The 18,961-nt window shown below is 44.8% G+C and overlaps 1 protein-coding gene across 7 annotated transcripts in view; it reads left to right on the top strand.

Annotated features, from left to right (window-relative positions):
• The window catches only part of LOC138789028 (glyoxal reductase-like), a 93,994-nt gene extending 75,254 nt beyond the window's left edge, over positions 1-18,740 (top strand). For 3 of the 7 annotated variants that reach the window (XM_069967537.1, XM_069967534.1, XM_069967538.1), the window contains one exon: positions 18,181-18,740. In XM_069967537.1, coding sequence (XP_069823638.1) covers positions 18,181-18,282 — 102 coding nt within the window. In that variant the 3' untranslated portion in view covers positions 18,283-18,740. Of the gene's footprint in view, positions 1-2,572; positions 2,718-13,995; positions 14,071-18,180 lie in introns of all 7 variants that reach the window. The other 4 variants (XR_011362687.1, XR_011362688.1, XR_011362689.1 and 1 more) reach the window with 4 other exon arrangements.
• Positions 18,741-18,961: the final 221 nt, after the last annotated feature.

Here is an 18,961-nt window from a genome sequence, read left to right as displayed (position 1 = left end):
TCAAGTTGCGAGAGAAGGGTTAAAAGAGTAGGTGTCCAGATTTGTCCAGGGAGGATTGCAAGGGGGAATTGAGGTCACCTGCTAGGATAAGTGGCCGGGGAGTTCTGGAGAGCAGGAAACTAAGTAGTGAGGAATAAAAGTTACTATTTGGGGTCGTGGGGGCATAAACATTTAAGAGTGTGTAGGGTTTATGAGCAATATGGACATCTACATAAAGGAAATGCCCTTCAGGGTCTGCATGATAGCTATCGATTGAGTAGGGAAGGCGTTTGTTAAATAAGATAGCGACACCTCTACGTTTAGAGGTAAAAGAGGCCTCAACATACTCCGCTAGCCATGGGGCTTTCAGGGTGGGGTGATCATCTAATTTCCAGTGTGTCTCCTGTAGGAACACTATGTCTGATTTCAGACGTTTGAGATGGGCTAAAACTTTGGTCCGCTTAATGGGAGTGTTAAAGAGAACCAATCATGGACGAAAGTTAAAAAAAATTTATTCCCTAATTAGATGTAAATCAACATTTTATTAACATTTGTAAATATAATTCATTATTTTTTTTGCCACGTTTTTTAATTATTCACTTTTTACTTTCCTGTCTCGAGCCGGCTCTTTTCAAAAGAGCCGGCGCGAGACAGGAAACTCCCGTCATGCAGAGCGGCAGGAAAGGTTCCCATGATCCTTTGCCCGCCGCTCCGTTAATACACAGTGATCTTGCGCTATACAGCGCAAGATCGCTGTGTATTTTCTAGTCCCTCTTCTCTGACCTATACATGAAGATACAGACTGCCTCTGCAGTCTGTATCTTTATACTTTACCTATCCTCCTCTTCGGTGCAGCAAGGCCGGTGCCGCCATCTTGATTACGTCACTTGCGTTCCAGCGGTGGAACGCAAGGCCCGTAATCAAGATGGCGGCGCCCGGCCGTGCGGCACTGAAGCAGAGGATAGGTAAAGTATAAAGATACAGACTGCAAATACAGTCTGTATCTTCATGAAGTCTATCTATGAAGATACAGACTGCCTTTGCAGTCTGTATCTTTATACTTTACCCGATTCTCTGTTCCCTGGCTGTTCCGGCGGCGGCGCCATCTTGATGACGTCACGCTGGAACGCACCGCTGGAACGCAAGTGACGTCATCAAGATGGCGGCGCCCACCGGAACAGCCAGGGAACAGAGGATCAGGTAAAGTATAAAGATACAGACTGCAAATGCAGTCTGTATCTTCATGAATAGACTTAGGGAGAGATGTACTGTCATAATAGGGACAGTTACATTTAGGTGATTGGTTCTCTTTAAGTCCCGCTACGTTCCATGAAACTACATTGAAGTGAGTGGGAGTGTGGTATGTTTGGGCATCAGGTGTATATTGTGTACTCATCCTATTCCGCTGGGTTCCTAACACGGATCTCGGATGAGAGCTGCATAGCGTGGGCCATTCCCATCCCAGCGAGTAGGGGGCACCACTAGATGGATGGAGCATTGGGTGCGGAGACGTCCACGGGCAAGGACAGGAGGGAAACTAGGGAAAGAGAACAGAAATACAATAAGCATGAAATGTCTGATCATCAAAAGAGGATAGAAAAAAGAACAATAACAAGAAACCATTATGGCAAATGGTAAAAACAGTGCAAACATAACGAAACATAAAAGTCCCGGAAGTCCTTGTAGAACAGCAGCAAGGTACGGGAGGTTTCCATGTCTTCCACTACAGAGACTCAATCGTGTGGGATGGCAAAGTGTCTGGACGCCTGTCCCGGGTCATCAAAGACAAGGGTTCTGTTGTCCACGGTGACACGCAGCTTGGCTGGATATTGCAGCTGGAACCTGTGGTTGTGGTCCATTAGGAATTTGCATACTGGGGAGAAGGCTCTACGTCTCTGCGTCACTGATGCAGATTAATCCTGGAATATGATGATGGTATGTCCCTGGATTTCAAGTGAAGGCTGTTTTTTGTATACATTGATATATATAATTATGTTTTTATTTATGTATTTACTTTTTGTGTTTACTAATTTTTTGGACAAATTGTTAGCAAATAAGGGTATTAAATGTTTTGTTACCCCATAGAATGCCCTTCCATACACCACAGTATGAAGTCACTGAGAATTCAACCAAACTTACTGTCTGCTTGATCTGACCCAGTTTTCTAATAATACACACTTTGTGGACCATGTGGCTTTTCTATTTTCTATTCATTATACTAGACCCCCCCCCCCCCATAGACCCTTACTCAGCTCAAGCAAATAATAAAAATCAGGTCATACCCGCAATATAGAGACGGGACATGTATAATGACTCTAGTGACCTGATAATAATGGCAGACCATGCACACTACTGTATAACGTCCTAACCTACAGCCATATATATCATGCATTGCTTCATATCACTAGTTATTTCAGTCTCTGGTCCTTATATGCATATTTATATACAGTATAGTATATACATACAGTATAAACAGTACACCCCCGCCAGCTGGTATAGACAGCTCCATTTAATGTCCGACATAGTGGAAGGTCCAAACTGAAGTGTTCTAGTTTTTCATAGTTTTTTCCGGGAGAGCCCTGTTCTTACTAAGATGGTTCCTGTGTGATCATGTATCATAAGCTCATAACATTGGAAATTCCCATGGGAGACTGACAGATGCCGAGAGTGATGACGAGACCCCCACCATCAGCTGTAAAAAAGGGGCTAAGAGCTGATCTGAGAACCGAGCGTACCTTGTAAGTATTCATAGTCTACGGGCTCTATTCACATCTGTGCGGGAGCCTTCATTCCAATGCTAATCCAAATGACTGGTGGAATGGCAGAGTCAGACGGACCCCATTATAAGTCATTGATAGACATGGAGCCATGGCGATGCCTCGTGTGATGGATCTGTCACTAGGTTAATATTGTTCTTTTAATCCTATTAAAGAAAAATGGAATTGGTGACTCTGTAGACTTATGTCACATGACCATTATCCACCACCACAACCACCATCCTCCACTTCTATACAAACAATAGCTATTGTGATTGCATGGTAAGGGTGGACCCCCCTCCTGATTGATGGATATACCATCTGGAAACCAAAGATTCCATGGAATATTCTAGGCGCGGCAATCTGCACGCTAACACAGGTGTGAAGGTTTATTGGGCAGAAGAAAACCACATTAGACTATTATGGCTGAAACCAAGCGAAAAGCTTACAGTATTTCTGTGAACCTGCTCATTAGCTGCTCAGGTGGTTGTTTGATGTGGTGAAGATTGTATAAAACAAGTATCCCTGTGATGTCTCCTGTGGTATCAGCATCCTGTAAGGTGTGAGGACCCCATATCCCTGTGATGTCTCCTGTGGTATCAGCATCCTGTAAGGTGTGAGGTGCGGACCCCATATCCCTGTGATGTCTCCTGTGGTATCAGCATCCTGTAAGGTGTGAGGACCCCATATCCCTGTGATGTCTCCTGTGGTATCAGCATCCTGTAAGGTGTGAGGACCCCATATCCCTGTGATGTCTCCTGTGATATCAGCATCCTGTAAGGTGTGAGGACCCCATATCCCTGTGATGTCTCCTGTGGTATCAGCATCCTGTAAGGTGTGAGGACCCCATATCCCTGTGATGTCTCCTGTGGTATCAGCATCCTGTAAGGTGTGAGGACCCCATATCCCAGTGATGTCTCCTGTGGTATCAGCATCCTGTAAGGTGTGAGGTGCGGACCCCATATCCCTGTGATGTCTCCTGTGGTATCAGCATCCTGTAAGGTGTGAGGACCCCATATCCTGTGGTATCAGCATCCTGTAAGGTGTGAGGTGCGGACCCCATATCCCTGTGATGTCTCCTGTGGTATCAGCATCCTGTAAGGTGTGAGGACCCCATATCCCTGTGATGTCTCCTGTGGTATCAGCATCCTGTAAGGTGTGCGGTGCGGACCCCATATCCCTGTGATGTCCCCTGTGGTATCAGCATCCTGTAAGGTGTGAGGACCCCATATCCCTGTGATGTCTCCTGTGGTATCAGCATCCTGTAAGGTGTGAGGTGCGGACCCCATATCCCTGTGATGTCTCCTGTGGTATCAGCATCCTGTAAGGTGTGAGGACCCCATATCCCTGTGATGTCTCCTGTGGTATCAGCATCCTGTAAGGTGTGAGGTGCGGACCCCATATCCCTGTGATGTCCCCTGTGGTATCAGCATCCTGTAAGGTGTGAGGACCCCATATCCCTGTGATGTCTCCTGTGGTATCAGCATCCTGTAAGGTGTGAGGTGCGGACCCCATATCCCTGTGATGTCTCCTGTGGTATCAGCATCCTGTAAGGTGTGAGGACCCCATATCCCTGTGATGTCTCCTGTGGTATCAGCATCCTGTAAGGTGTGAGGTGCGGACCCCATATCCCTGTGATGTCTCCTGTGGTATCAGCATCCTGTAAGGTGTGAGGACCCCATATCCCTGTGATGTCTCCTGTGGTATCAGCATCCTGTAAGGTGTGAGGACCCCATATCCCTGTGATGTCTCCTGTGGTATCAGCATCCTGTAAGGTGTGAGGTGCGGACCCCATATCCCTGTGATGTCCCCTGTGGTATCAGCATCCTGTAAGGTGTGAGGTGCGGACCCCATATCCCTGGATGGGACTTGTATCTCCAGCACATCCCACAGATGATGGATGGGATGAGATCTGGGGAATCTGGAGGACGAGTCACCACCTTGGTCTCTTTGTCCTGTACAATGTCTGCAATGCGGCCCCCGGAGCATTATCCATTACATACATTAGGGGGTCCCACTGGCAGGAATGCTGATACCTTACAGGATGCTGATACCACAGGAGACATCACAGGGATATGGGGTCCTCACACCTTACAGGATGCTGATACCACAGGAGACATCACAGGGATATGGGGTCCTCACACCTTACAGGATGCTGATACCACAGGAGACATCACAGGGATATGGGGTCCTCACACCTTACAGGATGCTGATACCACAGGAGACATCACAGGGATATGGGGTCCTCACACCTTACAGGATGCTGATACCACAGGAGACATTACAGGGATATGGGGTCCACACCTCACACCTTACAGGATGCTGATACCACAGGAGACATCACAGGGATATGGGGTCCTCACACCTTACAGGATGCTGATACCACAGGAGACATCACAGGGATATGGGGTCCTCACACCTTACAGGATGCTGATACCACAGGAGACATCACAGGGATATGGGGTCCGCACCTCACACCTTACAGGATCTGATCTGTGGGATTGAGATACAAGTCCTATCCATGGAGGCCGCACCTCAAACCGCACAGGGTCTGATGCTGATCTCTTGGACAGGACAACTTCACAGGTCTTGTGGGCTCCAGGCCCTGATGGGTTGGAAGTCGTTTCGTTGGCAAACTAGGGACCCGTATAATATTATAGTACTGATAGTATGTTATTGCTGATGAATATGCAGCCCATAGCACTTTTCCCACAGTTGTGGTCACAGTGTTAAAAAGATGGTGACTATTGAATTACCAAACATGACCGCAAGTGCTGCAGCATAGCGTTGAGGTGTGAGATCTATAAACTGAACGTTTTCTGAGAACCTACAGATGAAGAAGGGGGAAAGCCAGAGAACTTTGGTGCCGGCTTATCCCTCTGAAACAAATGGGTTGGGCAGCATTCTCCAGAATGAGAGTCAGACATCCCCATACATTATACTGAGAGCCAGTGCGGGTGGCAGGAGGTTAAGACGTCTTTTGTATATGATGTTAGATCATGTAAAGTGCAGCCCCTCTTGTTTGCAGTCCGCTCTCCATATTACTGTAAAAGACTGAACTTATCTTTTTGATTGTTTTAGCGCACATCCCCATAGTACTCTTCTTACTTCTTTATGCATTCATATGTGTAATGTTTCTGTCTGCTATTTTGAACTAAAACATACTGGGGGACATTTATTAAGACTGGTGTACGAGTAGAGCAGGTGTAGATTTTTGCCTGGTTTAAACCTTAAAGGGGTAGTGCGGCGCTAAACAATTATTCACAAAATAACACACATTACAAAGTTTTACAACTTTGTAATGTATGTTATGTTAGTGAATGGCCCCCTTCCCCGTGTTTTCCCCCACCCACGCCAGACTCGGAAGTGTGATGCACTATACTCACCTGATTCTTGTCGACCCCCGTCCGCCATCTTGGGACAATGATGTCATCTTCAGGCAGCCGGCCGAACCGCTCCATCCGTCCCTCTTGCCGCCAACCCTCTGCCGCGTCATAACTGTGCTCAGCCGCGATTGGCTGAGCACAGTTATGCTCAGCTAATCGCGGCTACGCAGCTGATGACGCGGAAGAGGGTTGGCGGCACGAGGGACGGATGGAGCGGTTCGGCTGGCCGCCCGAAGATAACATCATTGTCCCAAGATGGCGGACGGGGGTCGACATGAATCAGGTGAGTATAGTGCATCACACTTCCGGGTCTGGCGTGGGTGGGGTGAAACACGGGGAAGGGGGCCATTCACTAACATAACATACATTAAAAAGTTGTATAACTTTGTAATGTGTGTTATTTTGTGAATAATTGTTTAGCTCCGCACTACCCCTTTAAAGAGACTCTATACCTCTAACCCACCCTCCTCAAAACCCTAAACTAAAGTAATTTGTAAGTAGGATAAAGGAGGCGGATTCCAAATCTGTACTTTGTAGCTTTCTACTCCTTTGTATTTCCCTGGTGTGAATTACACACTGGGCATGCTGCTGCATAGAGAGGAAGACTTAGCACAAGAATATAATGGAGAGGACGAATTAAGGCCCTATTACACGGACGATTATCGTGCAAAAAAATTGTTATATTGTTCAAATTGTTAGTCGTTTGCTAATTGTTCGCTGTAATTCCACATTCGTTCGCTCAAGTTCCGCATTTTTTCACTAATCGTTCAGTGTAATTGCACATTGTCTATTGTTTTGCTGGGATCAGATGGAGTAAACGATCATAGTAACAATCGCAATAACAATCGTAACAAACGATTGTCGTTCTGTGAAATATGGTGAACGATTTCAGGTTAACAATAAACAATCTCGTTTGCAATCGTTTATCGTTAGTCGTTAATCAGTAAAAATCCCTTCATCTAATAGGACCCTCACGCTCCTTCATTTGTGGCTTATAGCAGAAGAATGCAAGAAGATAGAAAGATAAAAATTGTGGATATAGAATCAGCTTTGTATACTCTACTAATAACTTAGGTTTAGCAGGTGTTTTGGAGGTGAAAAAGTCCCTTCAATATATCTGGCACAGGAGGAGGCCACACTTCCTTCCTGCCTTGCCATGACCCCTGCCGGCCCATCAGGTGAGCTGGGGATACAGCTGGTGTACCCCTTTTCCGTAGTGTACGCCAGGGACCCATCTTAGTAAGTGTCTCCCACAGTTTTAGTGCATCCCAAGGGACGTCTACTTAAAAAGTTTTATAGCTTTATAGATAACTGGTCATAAATCCTAACTCCACTTGCAAAGACTTTTTCTGTAATATAATAACAGCAACATGCTGCTGTGATGCTCCCCCTGATGCCAATAACGTCTTGTATCAGCAGCAGTATAGGTACGTGTAAGGATCTGAGCCACTGTGACAAGATCCAGACTCTGATGCGTAGATACCGGGGTCGGACCATTTCCAGAATGGCCAGTTTTATAGGATATCCCAGAAATGTAGTGGTTAGTGCCTACTAAAGGGCTGTAAGGAAATTTGGGGACCAGAGACCAAGTCATGAGGCCTAAGGCTGTGCTGTGTGGCGGGGTGAAGGCTAGCCTGTCTGGTCCAATCCCTCAGAAGAGCTGCTGTAGAGCAAACTGCTGAAAAACATCCTGCAGTCAGATCATACAGGACATTGCAGCTTGTTCTGTATGGGGCCTGTAGACCAGTCAGGGCCCATGCTGACCTTTGTCAACCACTGTAAGGGTCTACAATGACCCTCAAAATCGGAGCATGGAGCAATGGAAGAAGGCACCTGGTCCTGATGGGTCACTTTCTCCATCTTGTGGACGGCCGGGTGCGTGTGCATCACCTAGGGAAGAGATGGCACCAGGATGCATTATGGGAAGAAGACAAGATGGCGGGGGCAGTGTGATGGGCAATGTTCTGCTGGAGACCTTGTGTCCTGGCATCTTGTGGATGTTACTGTGACACCGACCACCTACCTAACCATTGTACATCCCAATCCCCCCTTCATGGCAGTGGGACCCTCTAATATATGTAATGGATAATGCCCCGGGGGCCTAATTTAGATGTATCAGTATATGGGCTCAGGTCTCTGGTAGCTTGACAATCTGGTCACGCCTCTAATAGCAACCAGGTTGACTATCCTTGTATAAAAGATGGATGCCCTGGTGAGGGAGGAGTCATTCAGGCTTATGCCACAAAGCTGTGAGCACTTTATTATTGGCAGAGGTAGGAGTGAGGATATTTTGTGTTACTGTGACTTTGTTCTTTGCAGCTTGATAAAGATTGGCATTTCCTTGACTTTAATCACAAGCCGGAAAGCTCCAGTATATTCTCCCGCGTTACGCGGCTTATCATCTGTTGACGGACACTGAGGAAGGAGTCATTACTTTTAAAGTTCCCGTACGCTGTATACTAAAGCCGGTAGAGCTCACTGTCACTGGCAGCTTCGGCCAATGGTATAAGGTGTAGGGCAGACGTGTCCAAAGCTTTGCTAAAGCTTTGGCTGTCCAGGCATGATGGGACTTGTAGTTTTGCTTGAGTTTGACATCCCTGGTGTAGGGGGTCTCATGACTCCCCACCAACAGATGATGTCAGTGGAGGCAGCAGCATTGGCACCACCTTATCCCTCCAGAAATAAAAGCAGGAAAGATCTAAAATGGACGATCCGGCCATGTTGGATTTTCTCTGCCAGGTTGTTTTGTTTTTGGAGGGATAAGGTGGTGCCAGTGCTGCAGCCTACCCCTCGCCTTCCCATACATAGCACCTAATTATTTGTCAATGTGTATGGGGAGCTCCGGAGAGATGATGTCGGCCATTTGTACATCTGACAGTTAGTGAAGGTGTTTGTGCACCTTAAAGGGATTGTCCGGCATAAACTGCTAATCTATGATGCTGCGGAGGACAGAACGGAGCGGTATACTTACTCCTTCTGACATTAGAGGAAGGTGTGAAGAAGAGGACAGTGGGCGGCCTGGGAACCGGCAGCTGCGGCAGAGGAGGATGGGTATACAGGTCCATTATGTCCCCCGCAGCCTCGGCAGCATCATAGATAAGCATTTTACGCTGAACAACCCCTTTAAAGGAGTTTGTCACCAAAAAAAAGTTTTCTTTCGACTCAACTGGTGCCAGAAATTGCCAGAGATTTGTTATTTAGTAGTGGTGGTATCTTGGCATGGTTACCCGGGGTATTCCCACACATGGAGGATGTGATGGGAAGCAGAATAAACAGGGGACAATATAAGATTCCCGTTATCCCATTACCAGTGAAACGTCTCCTCCTATGTATCAGACTAGCATACTGTGCTCATCTGTCTTCCTCCAAAGCTTAAAGGGGAGAAAAAAACATTTTCTGTTAAACCAACTTGTACCAGAAAGTTATAAAAATTTGATATTTAGTTCTTTTTTAAAAGCTCCAGTCTTCCAGTACTTATCAGCCGCTGTATGTCCTACAGGAAGTGGTGTATTCTTTCCAGTCTGGCACAGCGCTCTCTGCTGCCACCTCTGTCCGTGTAAGGAACTGTCCAGAGCAGCAGCAAATGCCCATAGAAAACCTCTCCAGCTCTGGACAGTTCCTGACATGGACAGAGGTGGCAGCAGAGAGCACTGTGTCAGACTGGAAAGAATACACCACTTTCTGCAGGACATACAGCAGCTGATAAGTACTGGAAGACTTGAGATTTTTAATCTCTGGCACTTTCTTGCGACATTAGATTAGAAAGAAATGCACCACCTGTTGCGTGCACAGGGCAAGGAGAAGCCCAAAGCTAAGTGATACTCTCCCTGGCTCACTGCTCTCTCCATCCTTCTGCAGGGAACAGGCACCATCTGTCTTCTGCAGTGAGATGAGGATAGACCCTAACCAATCAAAACTCGCTGATGGCAACCCAATCAATAATGTAAACGAGCGTCGATGTGTTAAATCAGCGCTCGTTTACTGATCCTATTAGGGTGCGTTTACACAGATAGATTTATCTGACAGATTTTGGAAGCCAAAGCCAGGAATGGATTTAGAAAGAGAATAGATGCCAGTCTTTCCTTTATGACCTGATCCCTGTTTATAGTCCGCTCCTGGTTTTGGCTTCAAAGATCTGTCAGATAAATCTGTCTGTGTAAACGCACCATTACACGGCTCAATAATCGTTTAGCGAGGGCTGTATATATATATATATATATATATCATCAATAGCGATGTCCGTGCAGCCCTTGCCCTAAACAGTTTTACATCACCTCTCCATGCTCCCAGGCTTCTCCTGCCCTCTGCTTGCATCCCTACTCTGCGGCTGTAGCGTTACAGCGCTCTGTCAGCTCATAGGCCGCTCTGAAGCTGTAGCCGTGGTGGCGGGAAGCGAGAAGAGGGCAGGAGAACACCGGGAGCCTCAAACTGATGAAGGGAGATTTTTTGTTTACATTTCTACGTTCCAAAATGCTTTACTATGTTTTTATTTTGATTTTAGTAGCCAATTAAGCCTTTTAATGGTCCGTTTACACAAAGCTATAATTCGCCCAATCGATCGTTTACTGATTGTAATGCAACAATTTGTTCTTTAAAACGATCAGCGAATAAATCGTTAAAAAAAATCGTTATTGCGATTGTTTTTTAAGATCGTTTAAGCCCATCTCACACATAGGGTGAATCTTTAACAGACTTTACATGAAGCGATCTGCAAACTTTTAGCGAACGACCAGTGACGATTTGAGAGCATGTTGAAAGATCGCAATGACCGATTTCTCGCTCGACGCTTGATCGTCCGCTGTGTTTTCACGAGCCGATTATTGCGCAAATGCCATCGTTATTGCGAAAATTCGAACAATAATTGTTCCGTGTAAACGCACCATAACTTTCTACTAATACACTGACTTGTAGACATCTGTTTGCGGCAGCGCCAGGAGTCCTTGCCATCTACTAACGATCAGCCAATCATCATTGTCTTTATTAAACGACCTGATTCGGACGATTATCTCTCTATGTAATAAGGCCCTTATGGAGCGTTTACACAGATTATGGAAGCCAAAGCCAGGAATGGATTTAAAAAGAGGAGGAATCTCAGTCTTTCCTTTATAAACTGTTCCCTGTTCATAGTCTGTTCCTGGCTTTGGCTTCAAAGATGTGTCAGATAAATCTCTCTGTGTAAACGCATCATTACTGACTGTTTCCTTCCTTCTGCGGGGAAGCAGTAAGCATGCACTATAGTTCCTATACACCAGGCTGTTTATAGTTTACACGCATATTTTTATCAGGAAGGTTGCAGGGGAAGGTTAGCTGACCACAAGGAAAGTGAAACACATCCTGGAGGTTTATGCATGTCAGGGTATGAGAGGAATCATTGTTGGCTTATTGCATTGTATACACATGGGGGGAGATTTATCAAACATGGTGTAAAAAGAAACTGGCTCAGTTGCCCCTGGCAACCAATTAGATTCCACCTTTCATTTTCCAAAGAGTCTGTGAGGAATGAAAGGTGGAATCTGATTGGTTGCTAGGGGCAACTGTGCCAGTTTTGCTTTACAACATGGGGGAGATTTATCAAACATGGTGTAAAGTGAAACTGGCTCAGTTGCCCCTAGCAACCAATCAGATTCATTCCTCACAGACTCTTTGGAAAATGAAAGGTGGAATCTGATTGGTTGCTAGGGGCAACTGAGCCAGTTTCACGTTAAAGGGGTACTGCGGCGGGGGGGCACCTTTTTGATGGGACCGGGGAGGGGGTGGCTGAGGAAAAAGACGTCCGCTCACCTCCCCGGTTCTAGCGGCGGGTCCCGCATCGCGGCGCTCAGGTCCCCGGTTCCCGGACGCTTCCTGGTGTCTGACGCCGCACGAGACGCTACGTCTCAGGTCCGCTCAGCCACTCAGTGAAGGAGGCGGGATCCGTGTCAAGTCCGCTCAGATCCCGCCTCCTTTACTGAATGGCTGAGCGGACCTGAGACGTAGCGTCTCGGGCGGCGTCAGACACCAGGAAGCGGCCGGCAACCGGGGACCGGAGCGCCGCGATGCTGGAACCGGGGAGGTGAGTGGACGTCTTTTTCCTCAGCCCCCCCCTCCCCGATCCCATCAAAAAAGTGCCCCCCCCGCCGGAGTACCCCTTTAAACCATGTTTGATAAATCTCCCCCATAGTTATTTTTGAGTAGATATTGTCATTTTTGTCGCGTTGAGCTGCTCAGGTGTACGGCCACTAGTAGACCCCAGTTAACAAAAGAAAACAAAAGATTTGCTATGGGACTCCACCACGTTCAGCCATCGCTTAGCAGTTATGTTAAGATGCCTTTAGACAGAGAGATTTATCTGACAGATTTTTGAAGCCGAAGCCAAAGCCAGGAACAGATTATAAACAGAGAACAGGTCATAAAGGAAAGACTGAGATTTCTCCTCTTTTCAAATCCATTCCTGGCTTTGGCTTCAAAAATCTGTGAGATAAATCTCTCTGTGTAAAGGCGCCATAAGGTCTATGATAACCTTAGGGCAGGGGCACCATTAGCCGACCTTGTATTCCGTGTTTATGCCGGTACATTATATGCATTTTTATAACGTGTCGTAATCCTTATAACCTTCAGATCCGGAACATCGGTGTGTAAGCCTAGAACCGCGCTGATGATGGAAAAAGTTACCCTTTTAGGAGGGAACGTTATCTCAGACAAACTCATCGCTAAAAAACAATGTCTCAGGAAAGCTTAGAAAATAAACAAAGAGTGGAAGGGAGGGGACACGGAGAGTGACGAGAGCGCGGCTTCCTGTCTGGTGGCCGTACAATACTCGGATTAATCTCTATGTCACTGGACAGAGGCCAGATATACAGAACACAGTCCGAGAGCATAGAGCCAGCTACACCAGCGCCACGTATAATACTGCTGATAACATACAGAATATATCATATATATGGACTGACATCATATGGAGCCACCATAGATAGATAGTAGAGATTTAAATTTTTATTGGTATTTCTTTTATAAGGGTGTATGTACATTTGTGTTTAGTGTGTGGTTACTATTATGTCTGCACCGTCCTGTTCTCATAGCGGAGACAGACCGCTACCTGCCACAAGGCTCTATGTAGAGGATACCTGTCTTGCATATGTTAGCAGGGATGGCCCTCTAGCTGTTGCAAAACTACAATTCCCATCATGCCTGGACAGCCAAAGCTTTAGCTTTGGCTGTCCAGGCATGATGGGAATTGTAGTTTTGCAACAGCTGGATGGCCGAAGGTTCCTCATCCCTGGCCAAGAAATACACTACTCTCCGGGGGCCTTCCTCCCCAACTTTTCCTGCCTCCCAAAAGTGGGTGGATGGGGAACCATTGGCTCTCCAGCTGTTGCAAAACTACAATTCCCATCATGCCTGGGAATGCTGGGAGTTGTAATTTTGCAGGTGTGAGGAGTTGTAGTTTTGTAAAATACTTGTATTTAAAAATCTCCAGTCTTCCAGTACTTATCAGCCGCTGTATGTCCTGCAGGAAGTGGTGTATTCTTTCTAGTCTGACACAGTGCTCTCTGCTGCTGCCACCTCTGTTCAGAGCAGCAGCAAATCCCCATAGAAAACCTCTCCTGATCTAAACAGCGGTGGCAGCAAAGAGCACTGTGCCAGACTGGTAAGAATACACCACTTCCTGCAGAACATACAGCAGCTGATAAGTACCAGAAAACTGGAGTTTTTTTTTTAAATAGAAGTAATTTATAAATCTGTATAACTTTTTGTCACCAGTTGATTTGAAAACAATAAATAATAGACCAGAATACCCCTTTAACCAGCTGTCACCAAAGTAGTTTGCCAGCTGCTTACCCCTCCTCCTGTAAACTTTTCTCTCCATTCTCCCCACATGCATGTCCGGACAACAGCTATCCTATCTGAATGGCCAGCTTAGACTCTCCTCATCTTCTCTTCAAACATCGAGACAATTGCAGGAATTAATGGTAACTTGGATGTCTATTGTTTTTTTTCCCCCCATGGTGGAGATGAGACAATGCTGTACGATGGGCGTACATAGAGGTGTGAAAGTGCTAGGATGACATAACTAGTTTCAGTGACACATGGATGAGCTGCTTATCGATAGGACGGCATTGGACCAGATGAGATTAATGTTTTCCGTATAGCCCTGTAATGATATCATGTAAAACACTTTGTACCGTAATGTGTGAAATCCTTCACATTGCGAGAGATTGCTTTCCATTGAATGAGCCAGGAACTCTATCTCCCAGCACGATTCCGAAAGGACTGATTGTGTTCACTTTAAAATCTGGTAAAACAGATATAAAGGGTTATTTCTACATATAATATAGGAAAAGTAGGTGCCTATTTAGCCCTGTAAGTGGGTGCCGCCATTAAAAAAAACAAAAAAAAAAAACAGGTGAAAGTTTGGACAAGTCAAGAGGGCATTGCTGAGACCCTCATGAACCAGAAGTGTCCAGTAGAGTATTTTATTCCTCGACTCGCTGCTGCACCATTATAAGTCTATGAGGCTGCTGGACAGAGATCGCAGAGACCCTGACCGACCAAAACTTTTGACACGTCAAAATATATTTTTCATGATGGGTTCGATTTAAGAAAGGAGCTGTTTTTGTTTTTTTCGTTGTTGTTGTTGTTGTTTGTTTTTTCATCAATTTTAAGTTTCAGAACTTTGTATTATATCATTGATTGAGTTTTGTACGGGCTTGTTTTTTGTGGGGGGAAAGGGTTTTTATAATGAATTAAAAAGTTCTCAAAGTTTCATTGAAAAGTTTTAATTAGAGTTCTGTCATTTTATTTGGTCTTATTTTACTGCAGACTTTATTCTGTGAGTCTGTACGATTACGGCCAAACTAAACAATTAGAGCCAGAACTTTTTGTTAGTGCCCCAGTAATGGATCTGCTTGGAGGCTTTTCTTTTGTGGGGCGAGTTAAAGTTTTTATTGGTACAGATTAGAGATGAGCGAACCTGGAGCATGCTCGAGTCCATCTGAACCCGAACTTTCGGCATTTGATTAGCGGTGGCTGCTGATCTTGGATAAAGCCCTAAGGCTATGTGGAAATCATGGATATAGTCATTGGCTGTATCCATGTTTTCCAGACAACCTTAGAGCTTTATCCAAGTTCAGCAGCCACCGCTAATCAATTGCCGAAAGTTCGGGTTTGGATGGACTCGAACCCGAACCCGGTTCGCTCATCTCTAGTACTGATAAATTATTTATGTTTGGCAGATATCACCATGGGAATAAAGTGGTCTTCAACAAGAAGACTTAAATGACCTAGAACAGGGATGGGGAACCTTTGGCCCTCCAGCTGTTGGTAACTACAATTCCCATCATGCCTGGACAGCCGAAGCTTTTGCAACAGCTGGAGGGCTAAAGGTTCCCCATCCCTGGCCAAGAATAAAGAAATACACTACTCTCCGAGGCCTTCCTCCCCAATTTTCCCAAAAGTGACAACCACTGGAAACCATAGGGGTGGCAAATTTTGTCTCAGAAATTTCTGCAACTGCCCCGATCATCTAAATGGAATTTGCTTGTGCTTTCAAATGCATAGAATTGCCGAAATTTCTCCAACAAAATCTGCCACGTGTGAATTCACCCTGCACGGTAGAGACAAGCCACGCAAAGTAACCTTGCTGGAGAACATCCAATCCTTCTACGAGACCTTGTTCTGCTTCCATCACGGCTTTTCTACAGCTTCTTTGTAGCTATACTGGAAAATACATTGATTTGTCTTCCCAAGTATCTGATCCGATGATATATTACAGTGTAGACTGCAGGGTCATTAGTAGGAGGGGAACTCTTAGAGAACATTCCAGAAATATCTTATACAGTAGTACAGGCATATATCATATTATACACACTCCCAACTAGAGCCAACTTGGATCAAAAATTCTTAATAAGAAAAAACGCATATAATATATCAGTAAGTTTGGGTAACTCCCTTCTGTTGCAGTGACTTTTTCTTCCTTGTCTTCTAAGAGCCATAATTCTTCTGTTTTTCCACTGACATAACTATATGGGGGCTTATCATTGGCGTGCTTCCTTTTACTATGTAATATGAGTTGAAAATAAAACAAAAAAATATTTGTGAGGTGAAATGAAAAAACAAATTGTGGTTGTTTTTACGGTATGTGCTGTAATATAATGACAGGTTACCGTTATTCTGCGGGTCAGTACAATTACAGCCATACCAAACTTATATAGTTTTTGTTATGCTTTGCTACTCTGAAAAAAATGAAAAAAATCGCCATATTCCGACATATTATCCCTTTAAATTATTTCTTTCTCTGTTTATGGAGCTGTGCGAGGGCTCGTTTTTTGTGGGTTGAGTTGTAGTTTTTATTGAGGCCGTTTAGGGGTTGATGGGACTGTTTGAGCACTTTTTTAATCTGTGTCATGGTGGGGGGACCAAAACCAGCAATTTTTTATTTTTTAAGGCTGTGTTCACACAATGTATTAATTTAATTAACAATGGCCGTTCTTTTCAGTGAAAAGAAATTGATTGAAATGAAATTATTAAGTTTGCATTGATACAGTATACATCACAGGTGTTGTTGAACTGCAGCCGCAGAAAATAATGAACATGTCTATTTTCTATGGGCGAACAGAAAGTGGTTGTGCACACAATGTAAAGTACAGCTGTTGGCCGCATTTTACATTGTGCTCAATGCTTAATTTGATTGCAGGAATGTGCCCGCAAATCCAAATGAGAAAAAGATAATGTTCCTGCAGCCGATATAGCAGTGTTGGCTGCAGGAATATGTAATACAGCGGCCGTAGTTTGCCGCTGAATACAATGGCCGTAGTAATATTTTGATATGGGTCACCTTAGTGCATGCAATAGATATCAGAAAGGGTAGACCGCAGTACTGATGGTAATCTGCAAGTCTTCTTGGCAAATAGCACCTTCCTCTCGTGCACTGGCAAACAACTCTTACTAGAAGAAGAAGTGGGTGAGTGCAACATTGGTGCACAATGCAGGTGGATTACAGATAACGTGTTTATCCAAAAATAAGACCTACCCCAAAAATAAGGCCTAGCTTAATTTTTAAGGTTTCTTTGAGTAGGCTTGAAATGTAAGCCCTACTCCAAAAATAAGCCCTAGTTACAGTCAGCTGACCAGATCCCTGACACTGGGTGTCTGAGCATCAGCCAATCAGAGTCAGACGTGTTCTAATCTGCCTCCACCTGCTCAGCACAAGCGTTTCATGCAGATTTTTATGGCTGATTTTATTCATCCAAATTTCGTTTAGTGAAATCCACCTTTTAGAGACAGACACAACCTAAGGGACTGCATATAGCATGTGCTAAGCCCCACCTCCACTTCCTGTGTTCCATCTTGTTGTCTGTGTTACTAGAGACAGAATTTCCACAACAACAAGCAGTGGACAACAGACTGCAAAAGGAAAAAAAAAGACAACAAGCGGATAAAGCTTTTTTTTTTCCAGGGTAATGAATCGTTTTTGGTCAATAAATTGTAGAAATGTTAGGAATCACATAGATGAACGTTTAAAACCACAGTGACCATCTAATGTGATTATATAGATCCAACACCACTTGCACCATCCAAGCATTGTATGAGTACAAATTTTACAGATTAAAATATTGCCACTTTTTTGTGGGTTTTTTTCTGACATTTTTGAGCTACAGCAAAAGTTTTAATCCAAGAAAATGTCTCTGTGGGTTGTTTTTATTCCTTGCACTCCGGGTTCACACTTAGTAAGACTTCACTTCTTTTGATTTGGAATGCAGACGCATTTGGGTGTGCCCGCATTCCAAATCGCCACTGCAGACAATGTAAAGTGCGGCTGGAGCTGCACTTTACAATGTCTGCACTGTCAGTTTTCTATGCCGCCGCATGGAATCCCGGCCCGAGTGTATACAGAGTGAATGCACTCCGGCCGGGATTCCATAGGACACAATGTTATTTTAATTTTCAATAAATAGCGTCCGGTGTTGCAACGGCCGTTATTTATTGAAAATTTACGAATAATGAACGACAAATTTAGTGAATTTAATGACAAAATGTTCAAGCTTGTTCTTCATGTAAACTCTGGTGCTATGTGTCCACAGGTTTTTGACTTCCACCTGCAGCAGGCGGACATGACGCGGATCTCTGCCCTACATAGTAACAAGAAGCTGATCCATCTGACGTACCCACTGTGGAAAGGATGAAGCGAGGATCCACACCGGGCGTCCACAATAACCACTGTTACATAAGCCATATGATACCTTACATGCCAACAGTGTTACGTGTTATTATATTATAATGTAACAAGGTACTGTCATTGTCACTTCTATGCCTTAAAAATAGTCTGTACATTTTTTTATAAATTGTAAAAAATTATAAAAAAAAATGTTTATAATGGTATAGCAGTATCGCTGGCATGATTGTAATTTATTGACACTTGGATACATTGCTGTGATATTACTGCTGTACATAGGACAGCCATAGTAATACGTTTTTTATGTAAAGGTCTTTTCACCAACATCACCCATCATTACCTATCCACAGGGGGTCCGATATCTGGGATCCCCACTGATCATGAGAACATGGGTCCTGTGTCCACCTGGTTAAACAAAGTACGAGTCGGACATATGCGCTGCTGCTCCATTCAAATCTATGGCCTTGAGAAAGATAGCCGAGCGCTGTACTCAGCTTCAATAGAACTATAGAGTGACAGGAGACTTGTCCAACCACCACACCAGTCTACCAGGTGGAGATAGGACCCATGTTCATGCGATCAGGACAGGTCTCAGTGATCGAACACCCATTGATATAACAATGTTGGAGCCCCATCGTAAGGAAATGTCCCTTTAAAGGCCATTTTTAAAATCCGTCAGGGGCAGGGGG

This window comes from Dendropsophus ebraccatus, chromosome 4, assembly GCF_027789765.1.
Source record: "Dendropsophus ebraccatus isolate aDenEbr1 chromosome 4, aDenEbr1.pat, whole genome shotgun sequence".
Classification (NCBI taxonomy): Eukaryota; Metazoa; Chordata; class Amphibia; order Anura; family Hylidae; genus Dendropsophus; species Dendropsophus ebraccatus.
The sequence above is the reverse complement of the archived record's forward strand: the minus strand, read 5'-3'. Positions and strand labels throughout refer to the sequence as shown.